General features: G+C 35.9%; 1 protein-coding gene across 2 annotated transcripts; it reads right to left on the bottom strand.

Moving 5' to 3' along the window:
• Window positions 1–600: 600 nt before the first annotated feature.
• Ctag2 (cancer/testis antigen 2) lies at window positions 601–1899 on the bottom strand. Of its 2 annotated transcripts, none has more exons than XM_063280258.1 (3): window positions 1531–1896; window positions 1056–1184; window positions 601–892 (listed from the first exon to the last, which is right to left on the bottom strand). In XM_063280258.1, exons 1-3 carry the CDS (start codon window positions 1854–1856, stop codon window positions 751–753), a joined length of 597 nt encoding a protein of 198 aa, XP_063136328.1. In that variant the 5' UTR covers window positions 1857–1896; the 3' UTR covers window positions 601–750. The 2 variants fall into 2 exon arrangements, with proteins under 2 accessions (XP_063136328.1, NP_001102792.1); NM_001109322.1 differs by having other exon boundaries at window positions 605–895; window positions 1531–1899.
• Between the last annotated feature and the right edge of the window lie 17992 nt (window positions 1900–19891).

Here is a 19891-nt window from a genome sequence, read left to right as displayed (position 1 = left end):
AAAGTCTGACAAAATTCATGACAGAATGAAGGAAAAAAGAAATTAAGGAAAGGCATTCTGATTAGAATGGACAAAATAAAAATGACTGTCTCTAACAGATATTTACCTAGACAGGAAATCTGGTTGAAGCAAGAAAACAGTTTGAAGAACTATGTGGGTTGTAATGCTTTTATAGTATTTTTAACTCAAATAATTTATTCAAAAATGGGCTGTGAAAATGGCTCCTCTGATGAAAGGACTTCCAAGTCTTTTGACTTTAATTTGCTGGTAAGAACTCACATGGTGAAGGGAAGAAGACTCACAAAAGTGACCCTCTGAACTCCAGGTTGATGACATTTCACTTGTACACACACACACACACACACACACACACACACACACACACACACATACACACTTGTGAACACACCTATCTACGAACACATACTCTACAATATTAGAAAAAAACAATAAAATGTTTATCTCTTCCCTTTCCTATTTGTCAATTGCCTAGGAATGTAAGAAATCAGAAACCCAGAATCACCCCCCTCACCAACGACACAATTAAAAAATCTGGAGATTTCTGCCATAACTCAAAATAAAAACAGTAACTCATTGTTATTTTCTTTATCCTATTTTTCAATATTCACTCCTCCAATAACACTGACTGATAGATACAGTGTGATAGCATCAAAACAGTGAATATGAAGGCAAAGCAATAGTTTCCCAAATTATGAAATGCCTTTTCCTTGTGTTGTGGGTGTTAACATACTAGACTTCATTATTTCTTCCTCTTCCTTGTTTGACAACAGCTATAAACACTGGGCGTGGGATGGTCCTCATCACAAGTGAAAGGTGGTCTAGGAAGTTATTGATGGATGCTCGGAAGAGAACAGGATCTTCAGTGGTCCACCTACTAAAAGTAAAAGGAGACACCATCAGAAGAAAAATAAGGAATCTGGGCAGTGTCCTTCTGCTTACTTCCAGTCAACCAGAGTCTCCTTTAAGGCACCCCTAGAATATAAATTGCCTCCCAGTAAAAGACCACCCTCACTCCAAACTCTTGGAAAACTGACACAGTGAGAATAGTGTCATTCACAGTGAACTCCTGCTGAACCATCACTTGCTGGTGCTGGACATTTGAGGCCAGGGTTCTGCATGCAATGTTTGCCTCCACGGCGGTCCGGAACGGCACTGTTACAGAACTGAAAGGAGATGTGGTTAAGGTTTTCACTGTTGAAATTCTTTGTTCACTGGGTTTGACCACACCTCTGAGGTTTACTTAGCATCACCACAACTAACACCCAAAGAAATCCACAGCCATTTCTTCAGTGTTGGTGTTCCACACCCTACAACCTTTACAGATATACTTGGTTACTTACTTTGCCTCTGTATACTGTCCCAGGATTCACTGCCTACATTATGACCTTTCTGTCTCCTCCCTAGTAAGCCATAAACCTCCCACAGTAAATCCCCTCTCAAAGCATTCTTAGACTTCTGTTCCTACTATGTTGCTGTACCCTTTGCTAATGTCCTCTTTGTAAAGGATACAATTCCAAGAGTCGGCTTCCAGCTGTTGTTGCAGCATCTCCACTAGGTCCCGGGATAATTGGTGGCTGCTCAGCCTGAGGAGCTATGGCTGCTTCTTCCACTACCAGTCTTGCTTCTATAGCACTCCTTGAGCTGAGGCTACCTGGGGCAGCCTGACTATCAAAATCACGTACACGATTTACACGAGGAGTGTTATCATGGCCACTCTCCACTTCAGAACGATTCAAGTTAGCTTCAGTGTCATGAACTCTGGATGTGTGCTGTCCATCCTCCCCTTCTTCTTCACCACCTGCTCTACAAACTTTGTCCCCACTGGGATCCTGCATGGTTAAGTGTGCTTATCCACCCAGAGTTCCCTTGTAATACTACCACCAACTCACCTGTTGCTAAGGGAATGGGAGCCCCGCCCTTTCAGACAAAGGGCCCCTCTGTGAGGATCACAGTGCCCCTGCAAACAGGATCTCATGAGAAGAAGAGGATATCGCTAGAGAAAAGATGTCACTAGAAAAGGAGAATTTCATGAGAATTACAATCTCTAAAGAGATAGTGCCCATCAAAGTAAAGATCCTTTATCACTCTTTGGTACAAATGAAGTGATCATAAAACACCATGAGTTTTCAGGATTATAATACATTAGATATCAGGATCATACTATTATAAAGCAGAAAGCAACACAGAGGAGATTTTGGCTTTATCTCTTTGAGCATATTAAAGGAATTCTGTTTATGTCTTTCTTGAAACCATGAAGCAACAGCACATAGTTCAATTGAACATTTCCCCTTGGGTTTCTATAGACTAATAGTAGATTATATTCTGATGTCCATTTTTTCCCTTGATTCTTAATTAGTGCTTTCTGCTCTAGGGAATATATAGAAGCATAACCTATCTGTTCCATAATAAATAATAAAAGTTAAAATAACCAAATTTTTCATTTATTATATTTTCTCTGTTTTCCATTATTTTTTATTCAATATATTTTTATACTTCAGACATTATCCCCCTCCTGGTCCATCCTCTGATGATTACACATCCCATACCTCCATCTCCACCCCTGGCCCCCAACTCCATGAGGATGTCCCTAGCTGCCCCTACCCCACACTACCAGACATTCCCACTACCTGGGGCCTCCATTTTCTTACGTAATAGGTGGGACTACTCTTACTGAAATCAGACCTGGCAGTCCTCTGCTGTATATGTGTTGGGGGCCTCATATCAGCTGGCGTATGATGCCTGGTTGGTGTCTCAGTGTTTGAGATATCTTTGGGGTCCAGCTTAGTTGAGATGCAGATCTTTTTATAGGGATCACCCTCTTCCTCAGCTTCTTCCACCTTTTCCCTAACTCAAACATAGGGGTCAGCAGCTTCAGCATCTGACCCTATTCTTTTTTAATTTAATTTTACACTCCAGATTTTTTCCCTGCCTTGTCCACCCTCTGACTGTTCTACATCCCATACTTCTTTCCCCCATCTGTCTTCACAAGGATTTCTCTACCCCACTCACAGCACTGGACCTCTAAACTTCCTGGGACCTCCAGTCTCTTGAGGGCTAGGTGCATCTTCTCTGACTGAACCCAGACCTGGGAGTCCTCTGCTGTATATGTGTTGGGGACCTCATATCAGCTGGTATATGCTGCCTGGTCAGTGATCCAGTGTCTGAGAGATCTCTGGTGTCCAGGTTAATTGAGACTGCTGTTCCTCCTACAGGGCTCCCCTCCTCCTCAGCTTCCTCTAGCATTTCCCTAATTCAACCACAAGGGTCAGCAGCTTCTGTTGATTGGTTGGGTGCACATATCTGCATCTGACTCTTTCAGCTCCTTGTTTGGTCTTTCAGAGGGCAGTCATGATTGTTCACTGGTCTGGGTTCAGTCAGAGAAGTTGCATCTAACCCTCAAGAGACTGGAGACCTCTGGGAATTTAGATGTCTTATGGGGTGCATAGGGAAGGGACATCCTAGTGAAGATGGTGGGGAGGGGGAAGGGAAAAGAAATGGGAGGGGGGACAATAGAAAGTTGACCAGAAAGATAATAAAATCTTGAATGTAAAAATTAAAAACGAAAAAAAAAATGAAGAAATAATAAAACCAAAAAAAAAAAAAAACTAACACCAAAGATTTTCCAAACCCTACACTCACACTCAAGCATGTGCAAGTGTATGCACATGCATGCACCCATACACAAATGTGTAGAGTCTAGTATATGTTAATTATCTATAGAAAAGGTGGCCTCCCTTGGAATGCTAGATATACCCAAAGTCATTCCATTGTAGTGAACTTATTTTCCTTCTCCCAGCAGATATGGCAGTTCTGCTGTTAACCTTTTCTCTATTGGCTTAGTTTTCAATCAATCAACCAACCAAACAATCCTTCATTAATTCATTATATTAAAATATAACAAAATAAAAGAAGATAAAACAAAACCCATCATATTGGAATTGTCCAAGACAAATCAATGAAAAGAGCCCAAGGGAATGCACAAGAATCACACGAGAATGGTTTACACATTCAGGAGTCCCACAAAACTACTAAAGTGGAAGCCATAATATATATATATATATATATATATATATATATATATATATATATATATATGATCTTGTGAAACTCTTGTGCCTGTTATGTCCCTTTTGATGACTCCATATGATCTTTAATGATTTAGATTCAGAGAGCCTTGATTTGTTGCTGTCATCCACCCCAATTAGCTCTCATACTCTTTGTGTCTGCTTTTCCCTTGATTCTCTGAGATCTAAAGACAGGCATTTGATGAAGACATACTGTTTAGGGAAGAGGGTTCCAAGTCTCTCACTCTCTATATAATGTTTGTCTGTGGGTCTCTATGCCCCAATCTTTCAGGAGGAAGCTTCTTTGTTCCATTATGCTCCTTTTAATCACTGTTTGATTTTATTTGTTTGTTCATGTATGTAGGCACACTTTTATGCCAAGGACAATGGATTGTCTTCAGAGGAAAACATTCCATTCTGTAGTAAGTTTTTTATACGAGGTCTCAGGAATGAAACTCAGATCATCATGCTTGCAGATAGACATATTTACCTCCCACTTCTCTGGGAGGAATAGAATTAAATTTTATGAGTTTTTGTTGTTTCTGCTCTTTGGTTGGTTTGGTTTGATGTTGGGTTTGTTTTTTTTTTTTTTTATAAAATGCTGCAAATAGAATGATGCATTCATGCTTTGTAGAAGGTTGTGTTTGTTTTGTGTTTCAAAAAAGGATTTATTTATGTAATGGGGAGACACACATGCCACATTGCATACGGATTCAGAGGACAACTTTCAGGGACAAGAAACATCCTTTTACCATGTGGGTACTGGGGTTAGAATTCAAGTTCTCAGACTTTACTGTAAGCTCATTTTCTCTGCTGGGACATCTGTCTGATTTAACCTTTATAGTCTGAATCATTTTCTTTTTATTATTCCATTTGAAAGATACTCCCGTTTTCTGCAGAATACGTGACTGAAAGAGACGCTGGTTTTAGAATTCAGTGGTCCCAGGTTTTGAATTAGTATGAAATTCACACAGCTATGTAATATTAAGGAAGACTTGTATCTTCGTTATCTTCATTTTTTTTTCTGATGTGGTATGAACAGTAACTTTTGTTCAGTTTCCTCGACTCTCTCAGGCAGAATTTGAATGACATCAAACCCAACCACCTTCATGAAAATTAAATCTCATCAAAGAACAGAGAAGCAGGAAGGCCTTTCTGAATGAAAGAACAGTTGTAGTATAAAGAGCTGAAAAATGAAGTACTTATTTTTGCTATGAATATTCATATTAAGAATAAATTAATGTAAGTCAGAAGAAAAATGACTGATATCATTCAGTAGCTGCTAAATCCTACTTGGGAGATCCTTACTCATGAATAGTTTTATACATTTTTTCAACACTTCTATAGTCATAATCTAACTTTAGTAATTACCTTCACTTACATGGATTTTATGGACATATAGGCTGGCATGCATATATGATATTTGTGATACTTTAGAACCAATTACTAGGTGTATTACTGGAGCAATCTTGATAAGCAGAAGTTGAATGAAATTAGTGAATGTGAGAAAATACAGATAAAATAGAGAATTTCTTACTATAATTTGATTTTTTAATCCCCCAAAATCTGTGAAAAAAATCTAAGAACAAGATAAAATATGCATGTAAGCAAATAGGCTGCATGAACTTAAACAATTATGTTTCTCTTGTCCTTGGAGAATTTTTTCCATATTGCTATTTGTCTGGTGTATAAGACCACCCAGGACAAGACTTAGAACCCAATAGAAAGTTGTGTCTGGAAATCTTAGGGCAGTGGCCATTCTCTCACACATATGCTTCCATTATGTTCAACATAGATTTCATTTCAAATCTCATGTGTTTAGGCAATCAGAAGTGCAGTTATTCATGCTAGCATGCTGCAATGGCTCTAGTTTGGAATGTTCAGTTTTTATCAATTTTGTTATACTTCAGATAAAAATAAAGCATCTGTGAACTTAATCCACAGATAAAAGTAATAAAATGTTCACTAAATTGTATAGTTAGTCAACTTTCCAGTGTACGGTTGTGGTAAGGATTTAATGCATGAACATTTGTTAACACACCTTAGTATAACGCTAAGAAAATATTATGAGCTTAGTAAATGTCTTTCTTTATTACAAGGCATTCCTCTGCAAACAAGGAGCTTTCTAGCTAATTGACTAAAGCTGCAAGGTACTTTGTTCTCTTGTGATCAATGATAGTAGACTGATATTTGAAAATGTATAAGTAGGCCCTGGACATTAGGCAGACCTTGAAGGTTGAATTCTTGGCAAATGAGAGGCAACAATGTTGAGAGTATTCAGATGTTTCCTCCTTTTCTTCTTTCCTTCCTTCCTTCCTTCCTCCCTCTCTTCCTTCCTGATATTTCACTACAGTTGAATAGCTTATTATGATAATTCGTCATATTTTCTGAGAAAGCAATAACAAGAATGATATCTAACTGCAAAGATATTCATGAGTTGAAATTGTTCACAAGGATAGTCATGGCTTGCATCCACATGCAAAGCGCATGACTGTGGATGCTTATGCTACATAATATAATATTTTTTGTTATCTATCTATTAACTGGAAGGTAGTCAAACACTCAGTGGCTTACCCCTTAAATCGAATTGAGTCCTTCCCTTTCAGCATGCACCCCTTCTGGAAACTATCATTTAATGAGAGGTATATTTATCCTTCCTTCTCACATTTTTTTATGAGTTTTCTTTCATGGCTTCCTATTTAGGCTACTATTTTAGGGGGTTAAATATTTTACAAAAGATTTTTTTATGGTTTGAATCTTAAGAAAAAATTATAATTTAAGACACATCCCCCTTAACAAGTAACATAACAATGATTATATGATTTCAGTATTATCCTGAGAATAATTTAATTTGGTACTACTTTGAGGTTATATATTATATTTTATGCTTTATACAATCCAGAGCACTAAACACAATATTATTTATAGTAGTGATAATGGCAAATATTTACACAGCATTTTTGGTATGTCACACAAGTTCTGTGGCATTGACTGAAATTAACTCATCTAATTCTCATAACTTAATATTCCCTGTATTCTATGTTGACATAGTTCAAATAACTATTTTACTAGTTTAATGTTAAAATTTAAAAAACTAAATTTGTATTATAATACTTAGAGTTGTGAAACTAAAAATATCTGTAAATTTAAGTAGTTATGACAATTATACACACATACATATACATATATATCCACTGTACAGAGTACACAGTATTTAATAATATATTACATAAATATGTATATTTATCAGTCTTTGACTTAAGTTCTCTATGCTTGCTGAGACTCAGTATCCTTGTATATAATTTTCATATATATGTATAATATATGAATTTTATCTATTTTCTATGTTTTATAGTATCTAACATCAACTAATATATTTACCATTTAATACAATATACATAGTATATAACATATAACCTATAAGTTTATATGTTATTTATTATATATATTTAATATATTCTATATAAAATATTACAATTTTACATATAATATATATTCATATATATATATGTAAAACATTACATCTGAGGACACATAGAGAAATAGATTTACAGACTGCTAAGTGATAGGGCAAATATTCAACTTAAGCCAAGTGGTCTTGTTGTAAAGAGCAATCTCATGAGTATTATGAACTGAGTCTTCTCTTGGAATAATTTTGTTGCCTAGTAAATTTTCAAAAAGTACAGAAATAGATTTAGGTAGTTTATGATTTATTTTAGAATAAATATTCTATGTTATTGAATATTTGGCAAGCGTCATTTAATATTGCTGACCACTTATTTTCTTATTTTAGTAATGAAAGGAATTTGACAACACAATAAATAAAAAGTTTACATTTAATACTGCTATAAATTGTAAAGAATAAAACAAATAGCAATTTGTATTAGAGTCAAGAGACTTTATGTGGTCTGTGATGAATTCTAAACTGAATTGTTCATATCCCTGTTCAAATATTTATGTTAGAGAGTTTGAGTTTGACATGTGATATGTTTTTAATCAATAGAATATATCAAAACTGTTAAGATAACACTCTTGTCATCATAATATAAAACCTCCATTACCAGATGTATCCTGAGGAAGCTATCATATTGTTAAAATCTAGTATTAATCCACAAAACAAAAAAAAAATGTGGACAGTTCTAGGTGAAAAATATTAAAATGTACTTTCAGAAATTAATTCTGTATTAATGTAAATGAGCATAGAATTGGAATATTCTTTAATTGTACCTACTTAGAGGAAAGCATCAGCAAATATTCTGACTATGCTCCAGGGAGACCCTGAAGAAGAAAACATAGGTTAATCATTTTTAAAATTCCTGATCAATAGAAGCTTTATACTATAAATGTATGTTAAGGCATATGTTTATGCTAATTTATTAGACACATCAATAGGCAAGTACTGTTTGTAGTGGCGTTTGAAACCACCAAAATGTGATCATCTTGTTTTATATTACTGCTAGGAATATGAAACAGTAAAATGATATAGTTTTAATCTTAAGACTCTTGAAGGTGCCCAGACATTTCAAACCAACAGTTTTGTCTCTATAAAATTCAATTTAAAAAATAATGAATACAATTTCTTGTTTTTGAAACAACATATCACTGTATAACTGGCTAGGTTGAAGCTCATTTTGTAGACCAGGCTGGCCTCAAACTCACAGAAATGTGACTACCACTGTTATCTAAGATCTAGTATTAGAAGTGTGCAACACCATGCCTGGATACCTTTATAAAATTCATCAGGAAAAATAGCATATATGAAGTAAACTTTATAGTATATTTTAAATGTACACATAATTAAAAGAAAATAAAGTTTTATTCTAATAATAATTGATTTAATTGTGCCTATAGTCAATTGAATTTTATGAGGTAATAAAAGATTTGGATTGAGGTTTTTGAAGTGCTAGAAGCAGCACTCACCTTCTGAATACATGTAAATGGCAGGCTGTCAAAAAATTAAGAGAAAACTAAAATTAACAAGCTAACAAATTAATCCACTCTCTTTATGTAGTCAAAACATTCTAAGTTTGCATAACAGAAAGATATGGGCGCAACCATGTTTATTGTAGCATTAGTTGCAGAAAGAGCAAAGATAGAAAAACAGTTTTGCTGCCCATCAACAAATACATAAACTATGGTATACATAAAAATTTAGTTTTATTAAACTGCAAAGAAGAAAAAGCTCACATGTTATAGAATAGTGGATAGAAATATAAATTCTCGTGCTAAGGAAAGGAGCCAGGATCAGACAAACACCATTTACTCTCAGAGTTTCATCTGAGCTGAATGGAATTGTGTGGGGCAAAGGGAATTTAATGTGTTTAGGGAGCAGAAAACAAGAAAGAGTAATTCAAGATAAAAACAAATATGACACAGACCACATGAAGCTGATGAAGAAGGATGACCAAAGTGTGGATGCTTCAGTCATTCTTAGAAGGGGGAACAAAATTATCCATAGGAGGAAATGTAGAGACAAAGTTAGGAGCAGAGACTGAAGAAAAGGCCATTCAGAGCCTGCCCCAACTGGAGATCCAGCCCATATATATATATATATATATATATATATATATATATATATATATATATATATATATATATATATATATATATATATACAGCCACCAAATCCAGACAATATTGCTGATGCCTAGAAGTGAATGCTGACAGGAGCCTGATATAGCTGTCTCTGGAAATGCTCTACCAGAGCATGTCAAATACAGAGGAAGATGCTTGCAGTCAAACATTGAACTGAGAACAGGGTACCCATTGGAAGAGTTAGAGAAAGGATTGAAGGAGCAGAAGGGGTCTTCAACCCCATAAGGAAAACAGTATTAACCAGCTTGAGCTCCCAGGGACTAAACCACCATCCAAAGAGTACATATGGACAGACCGTGACTCCAACTGCATATGTAGAAGATTATGGCCTTGTTTGACACCAATGGTAAGAGAAGCCCTTGGTCCTGCCAAGAATCAAACCCCCAGTGTATGAGAATGTCAGAACCAGGAGACAGGAAGGGGTGGATGGTTGGGTGGTGGAGCACCCTTATAGAAGAAGGAGGGCAATATAGTGGTTTTATGGATGGGTACCTGGGAAAGGGGATATCATTTGAAATGTAAATAAAAAATATCCAAAAAAATATGACATTCATTTTCTGACACACATACCTACACATATGTGACAATAAAATAAAAGGGAAATATTTGGGAAAGAAGAAGAAACAAAGAGTGGGGAAGATGAGTAAGAGATGAATTTGATAAAAAATATAGTATGTGTATGTTATTTTCTTTTATGTTACAGGGATATTAAGATACTGCCATGAGTGATATAAGACACTTTAGACTTTTGACAGAATTAAGACTAATAAGGACTGTGAGAAATTTTGATGTTGTATTAAGCTTTTATTAAAATTAAATACATAAATGTATATGTATATATGATACATGATCATACAGATATGCATTTATATATTCATAGTCACATAATTTCAAAATAGGAGGGGAAGTATGAAGGGCACTATACTATTTGCAGGAAGGAATAAGGTTGATGAAAATATATTAAGAACAAAAGAGTGAGTGTATTACAAATAAAATGTGAACAATGTAGGGTGAAATGTATGTATGAAAATATAACAGACCTTAACATTTTGTGTATCCACTTGACAAAAGTTTAAGCCCCATAGAAATTTCAAGGAATGGATCAGGTAGGAACTTTAAATGGTCATTTGGTCAAGGTGACTCCATTCTCATTATTTAATTAATGGTAGGTTTATGGATTGACACGAAACAGATTCCTTTTTGTAAAATTCCTTTCATGTGTTGCATTTTTCTCCTCAGGGACTTGTAGAGTCCCAAACTTCAAGAACACCATATAATGTGATTCCTTGATCAGACTTCTGGTTAGTTACTCCAGTCAGACTTTCATCCTCATTAATTAAGTGTAGTTTAATCATAGCAACAGAGGATTGGCCAAGGCAGCAATAAAACTGAAGTCAAGATATTTAATATATTCTCTTTAGTCAGACCAGTAATGTCCCTTCAAAGCAACATATGATGGATGAGTCTCTTGTAAATTACAAGAGAGCCCAGGAGGTTCTGATATGCCACTGTGTGAAATAGTAAAAGTAAATCCTGGGTCATGGTGGAAGCTCCAGAATGTTAGAGATGACAGATCTTTGAGACATTTACTAAAACAGCTGCACACCTGGAATGGAATCATCCCATTGAAGAGAGAGATCTATGTTTCAAGCAGGAAAGCTAGAGGGCTAAAGGCATGTAAGCCCTTAGACACTAGGTAAAGAGCTATAGGATTTGTTATTTCCCCTGCTAGGTTTCAAGCTTGTGTTGGTAATGTTTATGCATTATGCTTTAATTCCTTACTTTTGGAATGGGAGTATATAGCCTGTGACATTTTATGTTGAGGATATGTAATTTTCCTTTCTATGCTATTGTTTAAGATATTCCATATACTATGCTATGTTTAAGATATGGCAATGTGTGTAATAAGATCCTTTAAACTTTTGAAAGTATTGAGACTTTTTAAGTTGATGAGAACTTTTTAAGTTGTATTAAATGCATTTTATATCATGAAATCATTAGAAGTTTATGGTGGGCAGGGAATGAAATAGGATGGTTGGGATGAAAACTATCCCACATATAGGGTGATCTGACTGAGAAACTATTCAGGAAAAAAAAAGTAGAATCGGGAAGGAAAAACGGTTTCTTGTTTGTTTTTGTTTGTTTTATGTTTTATGAATGGTGTGTCTTGCAGAAGGAGATTATGACAGAGAAACCAATTTTTGTTTTGCCTATTGGTGTGGGTTTCAAAGCATGTAAGACCAGTCATTTTTTATGGTAATTTGAAAGCAGCTAACATTTTTCTTAGCTTTGAAATATCACTATCCTCTAATTATGCGTGAAGTTATCTCATCATGGTAAGTGGCACAATCTGAAATGGACTCATCTTATTATTCATTAGTGTCTGCCATTTAGAAATTATATAGACTACAGGTACTTCAAAATGACTTGTCTCCCTCTGAATACCTTTCTCAGAACAATGAGACACCAGATGTTAAACTTAGGTTTGCCAGCAAGATACAACTCAAAACAATACTATGTCTTGGGTAGTTTGCAGTTATTAAACCACCTTTGCTAACAATTCTGTGAGAGGAGACACTCTAATGAGAAGTTCAGACAATCTGTTTTTTAAACTGGAGAACAAAGTTTCTATTTATTTTGTCCTATTCTAATATGGCGGCTTTGTTTTATCTTATTCTATTTTATGATGTGTTATAATTAATCCCTAGAAGTCTGTTAGTTTTCTAATGAGAAATAGAAAGAATGGGTTTGAATGAAGAAAGGGGAAAACAGGAATAGAGGAAATAGGAACCATAATCAGGATACATATATGAGAAAAATACTTTCAATAAAAAGAAAGGGATAAAATAAAAAGAAGTAAAATGCAGTGAACATATTTATTATTTTGACAGTTGAAAATTATGCACAATATTTTACATAAACTTACCTAAAATCTCTAAATTTACCAATTTTGGTATCAATTTAGGAAGCTAATAAAATAAAGTGGGCAAGAGCAACAAAAAAGGGAGAGCAAGATGAAATGTTAAAGCAATTTTAATCTGCATTTCAATGACAGATAAAGGTGATGGACACTTTGTAGATATTTATTAGCTGTTCCCATTTTTTTTTGAGATTTGGTCAGAATCATAGGCCATTTGGGTAATTTGTCTCCTCTATTAATTTTCAGGGTCATTATATATTCCTGGTATTAACACTATGTCAGATGTATAGTTGATAAAGATTCTCCCCTTTTCTGTGAACTTCTTCATCTTATCAGTTGTTTCCTTTAGCACAAAGCACTTTAGTTTTAAGATTTTTGTCAACTATTGGTCTTAATTCCTGAACTATTGGAATCATTCAGACCTTTCTTAAAGAAGACTTTAGAGCTTCAGGTTTTACATAAAAGTCTTTGATCAAGTGTGAAGTGGATATTTGTGCACAAGAGAAGATAGTCTTTAACATTATTATTATTATTATTATTATTATTATTATTATTATTATTATTACACATATCACATCCCAACCACTGTTTTTACTCCTCCTAGTCCTTCCTCTACCTCCAGTCTTCCTCAGATCCACTCCTCTATTTTTCTTCCAGAAAATGAGCAAGTTTCCCAGAGATATACACAAACTATGGCATAACATGGTACAATAAGACTAAATAAAAACCCTATATCAAAGATGGACAAGGCAACGCAGTAGGAGGGAAATGGTCCCAAGCACAGGCAAAAGAGTCAGAGATAGCCCTACCGCAAACTTTTGGGAGTCCCACAAGAACATCAATCTATACACCATAAGGTATATACAAAGGACTTTACTCACAAAGACTGCAAAGAGTCTGTGACTGTTGCTTCAATCTCTCTGAACCCCTAGGAGGCTTGTTTAGTTGATTCGGTGGGCTATGTTATCCTGGTATCCTCTACCCCTCTGGCTTCTACAATCCTTTCTCCCCTTCTTGTGCAGGGTTCCCTTAGCTTGGCTTAGTGTTTGGCTGTAGGTATCGATATCTGTTCATATTAGCTCCTGGATGATGACCCTCCGATGACAATTGGGCTAGACACAATACCTTTAAGAATAATTTCAATTTGTTTTTGTTGTTGTTCAGTTTCCATGAGACTGGAAGATTTCTGCTGTTTCTTTTGTTGATGATATGTAGATATCACCTCTGGTGGTCAGATGGGATGCAATAGAAAAATGCATTTTCTTTTATTGTTGAGATTTGCTTTGCATCTGAGGATGTGGTTAATTTCTGAAAGGTTCCAAGAGTTCCTTAGAAGAATAAATATCTCTTTTGTTTGAGTGAAATGTTCTGTAAATATGTGTTAGGTTAATTTGACTTATAATGTCAATTAACTCTTAAGTTTTTCTATTTAGTTTTTGTTGAGATGGCCAGCTCATTAAAGAGAGTGGGATATGGAAGTTTGCAGCTATTAGTGTGTGAGGATAAATTATGTGATTTAAGCTATTAGTTGTAATATTTTTATGAACATAGGTGACTTTGTGCTTGATGTATATATATATATTAGGCATTGCAATGTTCTTTTGGCAGATTTTCCTTTGATTAGTCTGTATTATGCATATGTATCTCTGATTAGTATCAGTTTAAAGTCAGTTTTCTCAAATGTTAAAATGGCTACACAAGCTTGTGGTTTGTTTGTTTTTCCTTTTTTTATTGGTTATTTTTTATTTCCATTTAAAATGTTATCCAATTTCCTGGTTGCCCTTCCATAACCCCTTCCCTCATATACTTTCCCACTTCTATGAGGGTGTTCCATGACACAACCAGAGAACCCTTTCTGCCTACATGCCCTGACATTCCCCTAAACTGGGGAGTCCAGCCTTGGCAGGACCAAGGACTTCACTTCCCATTGATGCACAACAAGTCCATCCTCTGCTACATATGCAGCTGGAGCCATGGGTCTGCTCATGTACACTCTTTAGATGGTGGTTTAGTCCCTGGGAGCCCTAGTGGGTTGGTACTGTTTTTCTTATGGGATTGCAAAGCCCTTCATCTCCTTCAGTCCTTTCTCTAATTCCTCTAATGGGGACCCTGTTCTCAGTTCAATGGTTGTCTGCCAGCATCTCCTTCTGTATTTGTCCTGCTCAGGCAAAGATTCACAGGGAACAGCTATATCAGGCTCCGGTCAATGTGCACTACATGGCATAAGCAATATTGTATGGATGGGGTGGTTATATGTATATGGTCTGGGTCCCCACTTGGACCACTTGGAGCAGGCTCTGAATGGTCATTCCTTCAGTCCAAGCTTGAAACTTTGTCTCCATATTTCCTCCTATGAATATTTTTGCTTCCCCTTCTAAGAATGACTGAAGCATCCACACTTTGGTCATCCTTCTTCTTGAGCTTCATGAGGACTATGGATGTATCTTGGGTAACTTGAGCTTTTGGGCTAATATACACTTATCAGTGAGTACATACAATGAGTGATTTTTGTGATTGGGTTACCTCATCCAGGATGATATTTTCTATTTCCACTCAACTGCCTATGAATTTCATGAAGTCATTCTTTTTAATAGCTGAGTGGCACTCCATTGTGTAACTGTAGCACATTTTCTGTATCCATTCCTCTGTTGAAGAACCTCTGGGTTCCTTTCAACTTCTGGCTCTTATAAATAAGGTGGTTATGAAAATAGTGGACCAGGTGTACTGGGTATATGTTGGAGAATCTTTTAGGTATATGCTCAGTAACGGTATAGCTGGGTACTCAGGTAGTGGCAATGTCCAATTTTCTGAGGAACCTTCAGACTAATTTCCAGAGTGGATGTACCAGCTTGCAATCCCACCAATGGAGGAGTGTTCCTCCTTCTCCACATCCTTGCCAGTATCTGTTGTTACCTGTGTTTTTGATCTTAGCCATTCTGACTGGTGTGAGGTAGAATCTTAGGATTGTTTTTGATGGTAATTTCCCTGATAACTAAGGATGTTGAACATTTCTTAAGGTACTTCTCAGACATTCAAATGTCTCAGCTGAGAATTCTTTGTTTAGATCTATACCCCATTTTTAATAGGGTTGTTTGATTCCCTGGATTTTAAGTTCTTGGGTTCTTTGTCTATATTGCATATTTGCCATCTATCTTATGTAGGATTTATACAGATTTTTCCCAATCTGTTCATTGCCATTTTGTACTATTGACAGTATCCTTTGCCTTAAAGAAGCTTTGCAGTTTTGTGAGTTCCCACTTGTTGATTCTTAATCTTAGAGCATAAGCTGTTGGTGTTCTGTTCAGGAAATTTTCCCAAGTGCCCATGTGATCAAGACCCTTCCCCACATTTTATTCTATTAGTTTGAATATATCTGGATTTTGGGGAAATCCTTTATCCACTTGGACTTCAGATTTGTACAGGGCAGTGAGAATGGTTTGATTGCATTCCTCTACATGAGGACCTCCAGTTGAATCAGCACCATTTATTGAAAATGCTATCTTTTTTCCACTGGATGGTTTCAGCTCCTTGTCAAAGACTAAGTGACAATAGGTGTATTGGTTCATTTCTGGGTCTTCCTTTCTATTCCACTGATCTATCTGCCAGTCTCTGTACCAATACCATACAGGTTTTATCAATAATACTGCTCGAGGCCAGGTATGGTGATTCCCCCAGAAGTTTTTTATTGTTGAGGATAATTTTTGCTGTCCTGGCTTTTTTTATTCCAAATGAATTTTCTTTCTTTTTTTTCTGTTTTCTTCCATCTTTATTAAATTGGATATTTCTTATTTACATTTCAAATAATATTCCCTTTCCCAGTTTCCAGGCCAACATCCCACTAAACTCTTCTCCCTCCCTCTTTATATGGGTGTTCCGGTCCCAATCCACACCCCCATTAACCGCCTCCCCCCAACAATCCCATTCACTAGGGGTCCAGCCTTAGCAGGAACAAGGGCTTCCACTTCCACTGGTGCCCTTACTAGGCTATTCATTGCTACCTATGAATTTGGAGCCCAGGATCATTCCATTTATTGTCTTTGGGTACTGGCTTAGTCCCTGGAAGCTCTCGTTGGTTGGCATTGCTGTTCATATGGGGTCTCAGGCCCCTTGAGCTCTTTCAGTCCTTTCTCTGATTCCTTCAACAGGGGTCCGGATCTCAGTTCAGTGATTTGCTGCTGGCATTTGCCAATGTATTTGTCATATTCTGGCTGTGTTTCTCAGGAGAGATCTACATCTGTTTTCTGTCGGCCTGTACTTCTTAGCTTCATCCATCTTATCTAGTTTGGTGGCTGTATAGAATTTTCAAATTGCTCTTTATCAGGCTTAGTAGTTCTCTGGTGAAAAGTTTGGAGTTACGTAATTATACTATCATATCATCTGCAAATAGTAATATTTTGATTTCTTTCCTTCCAATCTGTATCCTTTTGACCTCTGTTTGCTGTGGTATTGCTTTGGCTAGGATTTTGAGTACTATATTGAATTAGTAGGGAGAGAGCAGTCAGCTTTTCCTAGTCCCTGATTTTAGTGGGATTCCTTCAAGTTTCTCTCCATTTCATTTAATGTTGGCTACTGGATTGTTGTATATAGCTTTTACTATGCTTGGGTATGGGCCTTGAATTCCTGATCTTTCCAGGACTTTTATGATGAAGGGGTATTGAATTTTGTCAAATGCTTTGTCAGCATCTATTGATATGATTTTTCCTTGAGTTTGTTCACATAGTTGATGATGTTGGTAGATTTCCATATATTAAACTGTCCCTGCATCTCTGGTATGAAATCTACTTGATCATGTTGGAGGATCATTTTGATGTGTTCTTGGATTCAGTTTGCAAGAATTTTATTGAGTATTTTTTTCATCAGTATATATAAGAGAAGCTGGTCTGAAGTTCTCTTTCATTTTTGGGTCTTTGTGTGGTTTAGGTGTAAGCTTAATTGTGGCTTCATAAAGGAATTGGGTAGTGTTCTTTCTGATTCTACTTTGTGAAATAGTTTGGACAGTATTGGTATGAGGTCTTCTATGAAGGTCTGATAGAATTATCAACTAAACCCTTCTAGTTCTGGGCTCTTTTTGGTTGGGAGACTTTTAATAACTGTTTGTATTTTGTTAGGAGTTATTGGATTGTTTAGATGGATTATCTTATCCTGATTTAACTTTGGCACCTGGTATTTGTCTATAACATTGTCCATTTCCTCCAGATTTTCCAGTTACTTTTTTGAATATAGGCTTTTGTTGTAGGATCTGAAATTTTTTTTGAATTTCTCAGAATTAGTTGTTATGTTTCTCTTTTCCTTTCTGATTTTGTTAATTTTGATATACTTTCTGTGCCCTCTGGTTAGTTTAGCTAAGGATTTATCTATTTTGTTGATTTTCTCAAAAAACCAGCTCCTAGTTTTGTTGATTCTTTGTGTAGTCCTTTTCGTTTCTACTTGATTGATTTTATCCCTGAGTTGATTATTTCCTTCCTTCTACAGCTCTTGGGTGTATTTGCTTCTTTTTGTTCTAGAGTTTTTAGTTGTGCTGTAATGCTGCTAGTGTATGCTCGGTCCAGTTTCATTTTCAGGCACTCAGAGCTATGGTTTTCCTTTAAGCACTGCTTTCCCTGTGTCTTATAACTTTTGGTATGTTGTGGCTTCATTTTCATTAAATTATAAAAAGTCTTTAATTTTGTTTTTTTGTTTCTTCCTTGACCAAGTTATCACTGAGTAGAGCATCATTCAGCTTCCATGTATATGTGGGCTTTCTGTCATTTTTGATTTTTATTGAAGACCAGTCTTATTCTTTGGTTTTCTGATAGGATGCATGTGATTATATCAATCTTCTTGTATGTGCTGAGGCCTATTTTTTGACTGTTTATATTTTAGAGAATGTACAATTAGGTGCTGAGTAAAAAACTATATTCTTTTGTTTTAGGATGAAATGTTCTATAGATATCTGTTAAATCCATTTGATTCATAATTTGTTATTTTTTCTGTGTCCCTGTTTAGTTGCTGATTCCATGATTTGTCCATTGCTGTGAGTGGAGTATTGAAGTCTCCAACAATTATTGTGTGAGGTGCAATATGCGTTTTGAACTTTAGTAAGGTGTTTTATGAATGTTAGTGTCTTTGCTTTTGGAGTACAGACATTCAGGACTTAGAGCTTATCTTGGTATATTTTTTCTTTGATGGATATGAGATATTCTTCTTTTTCTTTTTTGGAATAACTTTTGGTTGAAGGTGAATTTTTTTTTTTTGGTTCTTTTTTTCGGAGCTGGGGACCGAACCCAGGGCCTTGCGCTTCCTAGGTAAGCGCTCTACCACTGAGCTAAATCCTCAGCCCGGTTGAAGGTGAATTTTATTTGTTATTAGAATGGCTATTCCAGTTTTTTTTCCTTGGGACCATTTGCTTGAAAAATTGTTTTCCAGCTTTTTACTCTGAGGTATTGTTTGCCATTGTCACTGAGGTGTGTTTCCTGTATGCAGCAAAATACTACATCCTCTTACCATATCTGGTCTGTTAGTCTATGTCTTTTTATTGGGGGATAGAGTCTATTGATGTTAAGAGATATTAAGGAATAGTGATTGTTATTTCCTGTTAATTTTCCCCAATAAAAAGAGGATCACTCCTCCATTTTTGGTGGGATTGCAAGCTGGTACAATCACTCTGGAAATCAATCTGAAGGTTCCTCAGAAAATTGGACATAGTCCTACTTGTGGACCCAGCTATACCACTCCTGGGCATATACCCAAAAGATGTTCCAATTTGTAACAAGGACACATGCTCCACTATGTTCGTAGCAGCCTAATTTACAATAGTCAGAAGCTGTAAGGAACCCAGATGTCTTTAACAGAGGAATGAATAGAGAGAATATGGTATATCTGTCCAATGAAGTACTACTCAACTATTTAAAACAATGACTTTGTGAAATTCATAGACAAATAGATTGAAGTAGAAAATACTATCCTGTGTGAGTTAACCCCATTGCAAAAAAAAAAAAAAAGAAAAAAAAAAGAAAAAAAGAAAAAAAGAAAAAAGAAAAAAAAACATACTACACACTCACTGATAAATGTATATTAGCCCAAAAGCTTGAATTACCCTTGATTCCATCCACAGACCACATGAAGGTCAGGAAGAATGATGACCAAAGTCTTTCTTAAAAGGGGTATGAAAATATTCATAGAAGGAGATATGGAGACAAAGTTGGAGCAGAGACTGAAGGAATGGCTATTCAGAGCCCGTCCCACCTGGGGATCCAGATCATATACATACAGCCACCAAACCCAGACAATATTGCTGATACTAAGAAGTGCA

Source organism: Rattus norvegicus, chromosome X (genome assembly GCF_036323735.1).
Source record: "Rattus norvegicus strain BN/NHsdMcwi chromosome X, GRCr8, whole genome shotgun sequence".
Classification (NCBI taxonomy): Eukaryota; Metazoa; Chordata; class Mammalia; order Rodentia; family Muridae; genus Rattus; species Rattus norvegicus.
The sequence above is the reverse complement of the archived record's forward strand: the minus strand, read 5'-3'. Positions and strand labels throughout refer to the sequence as shown.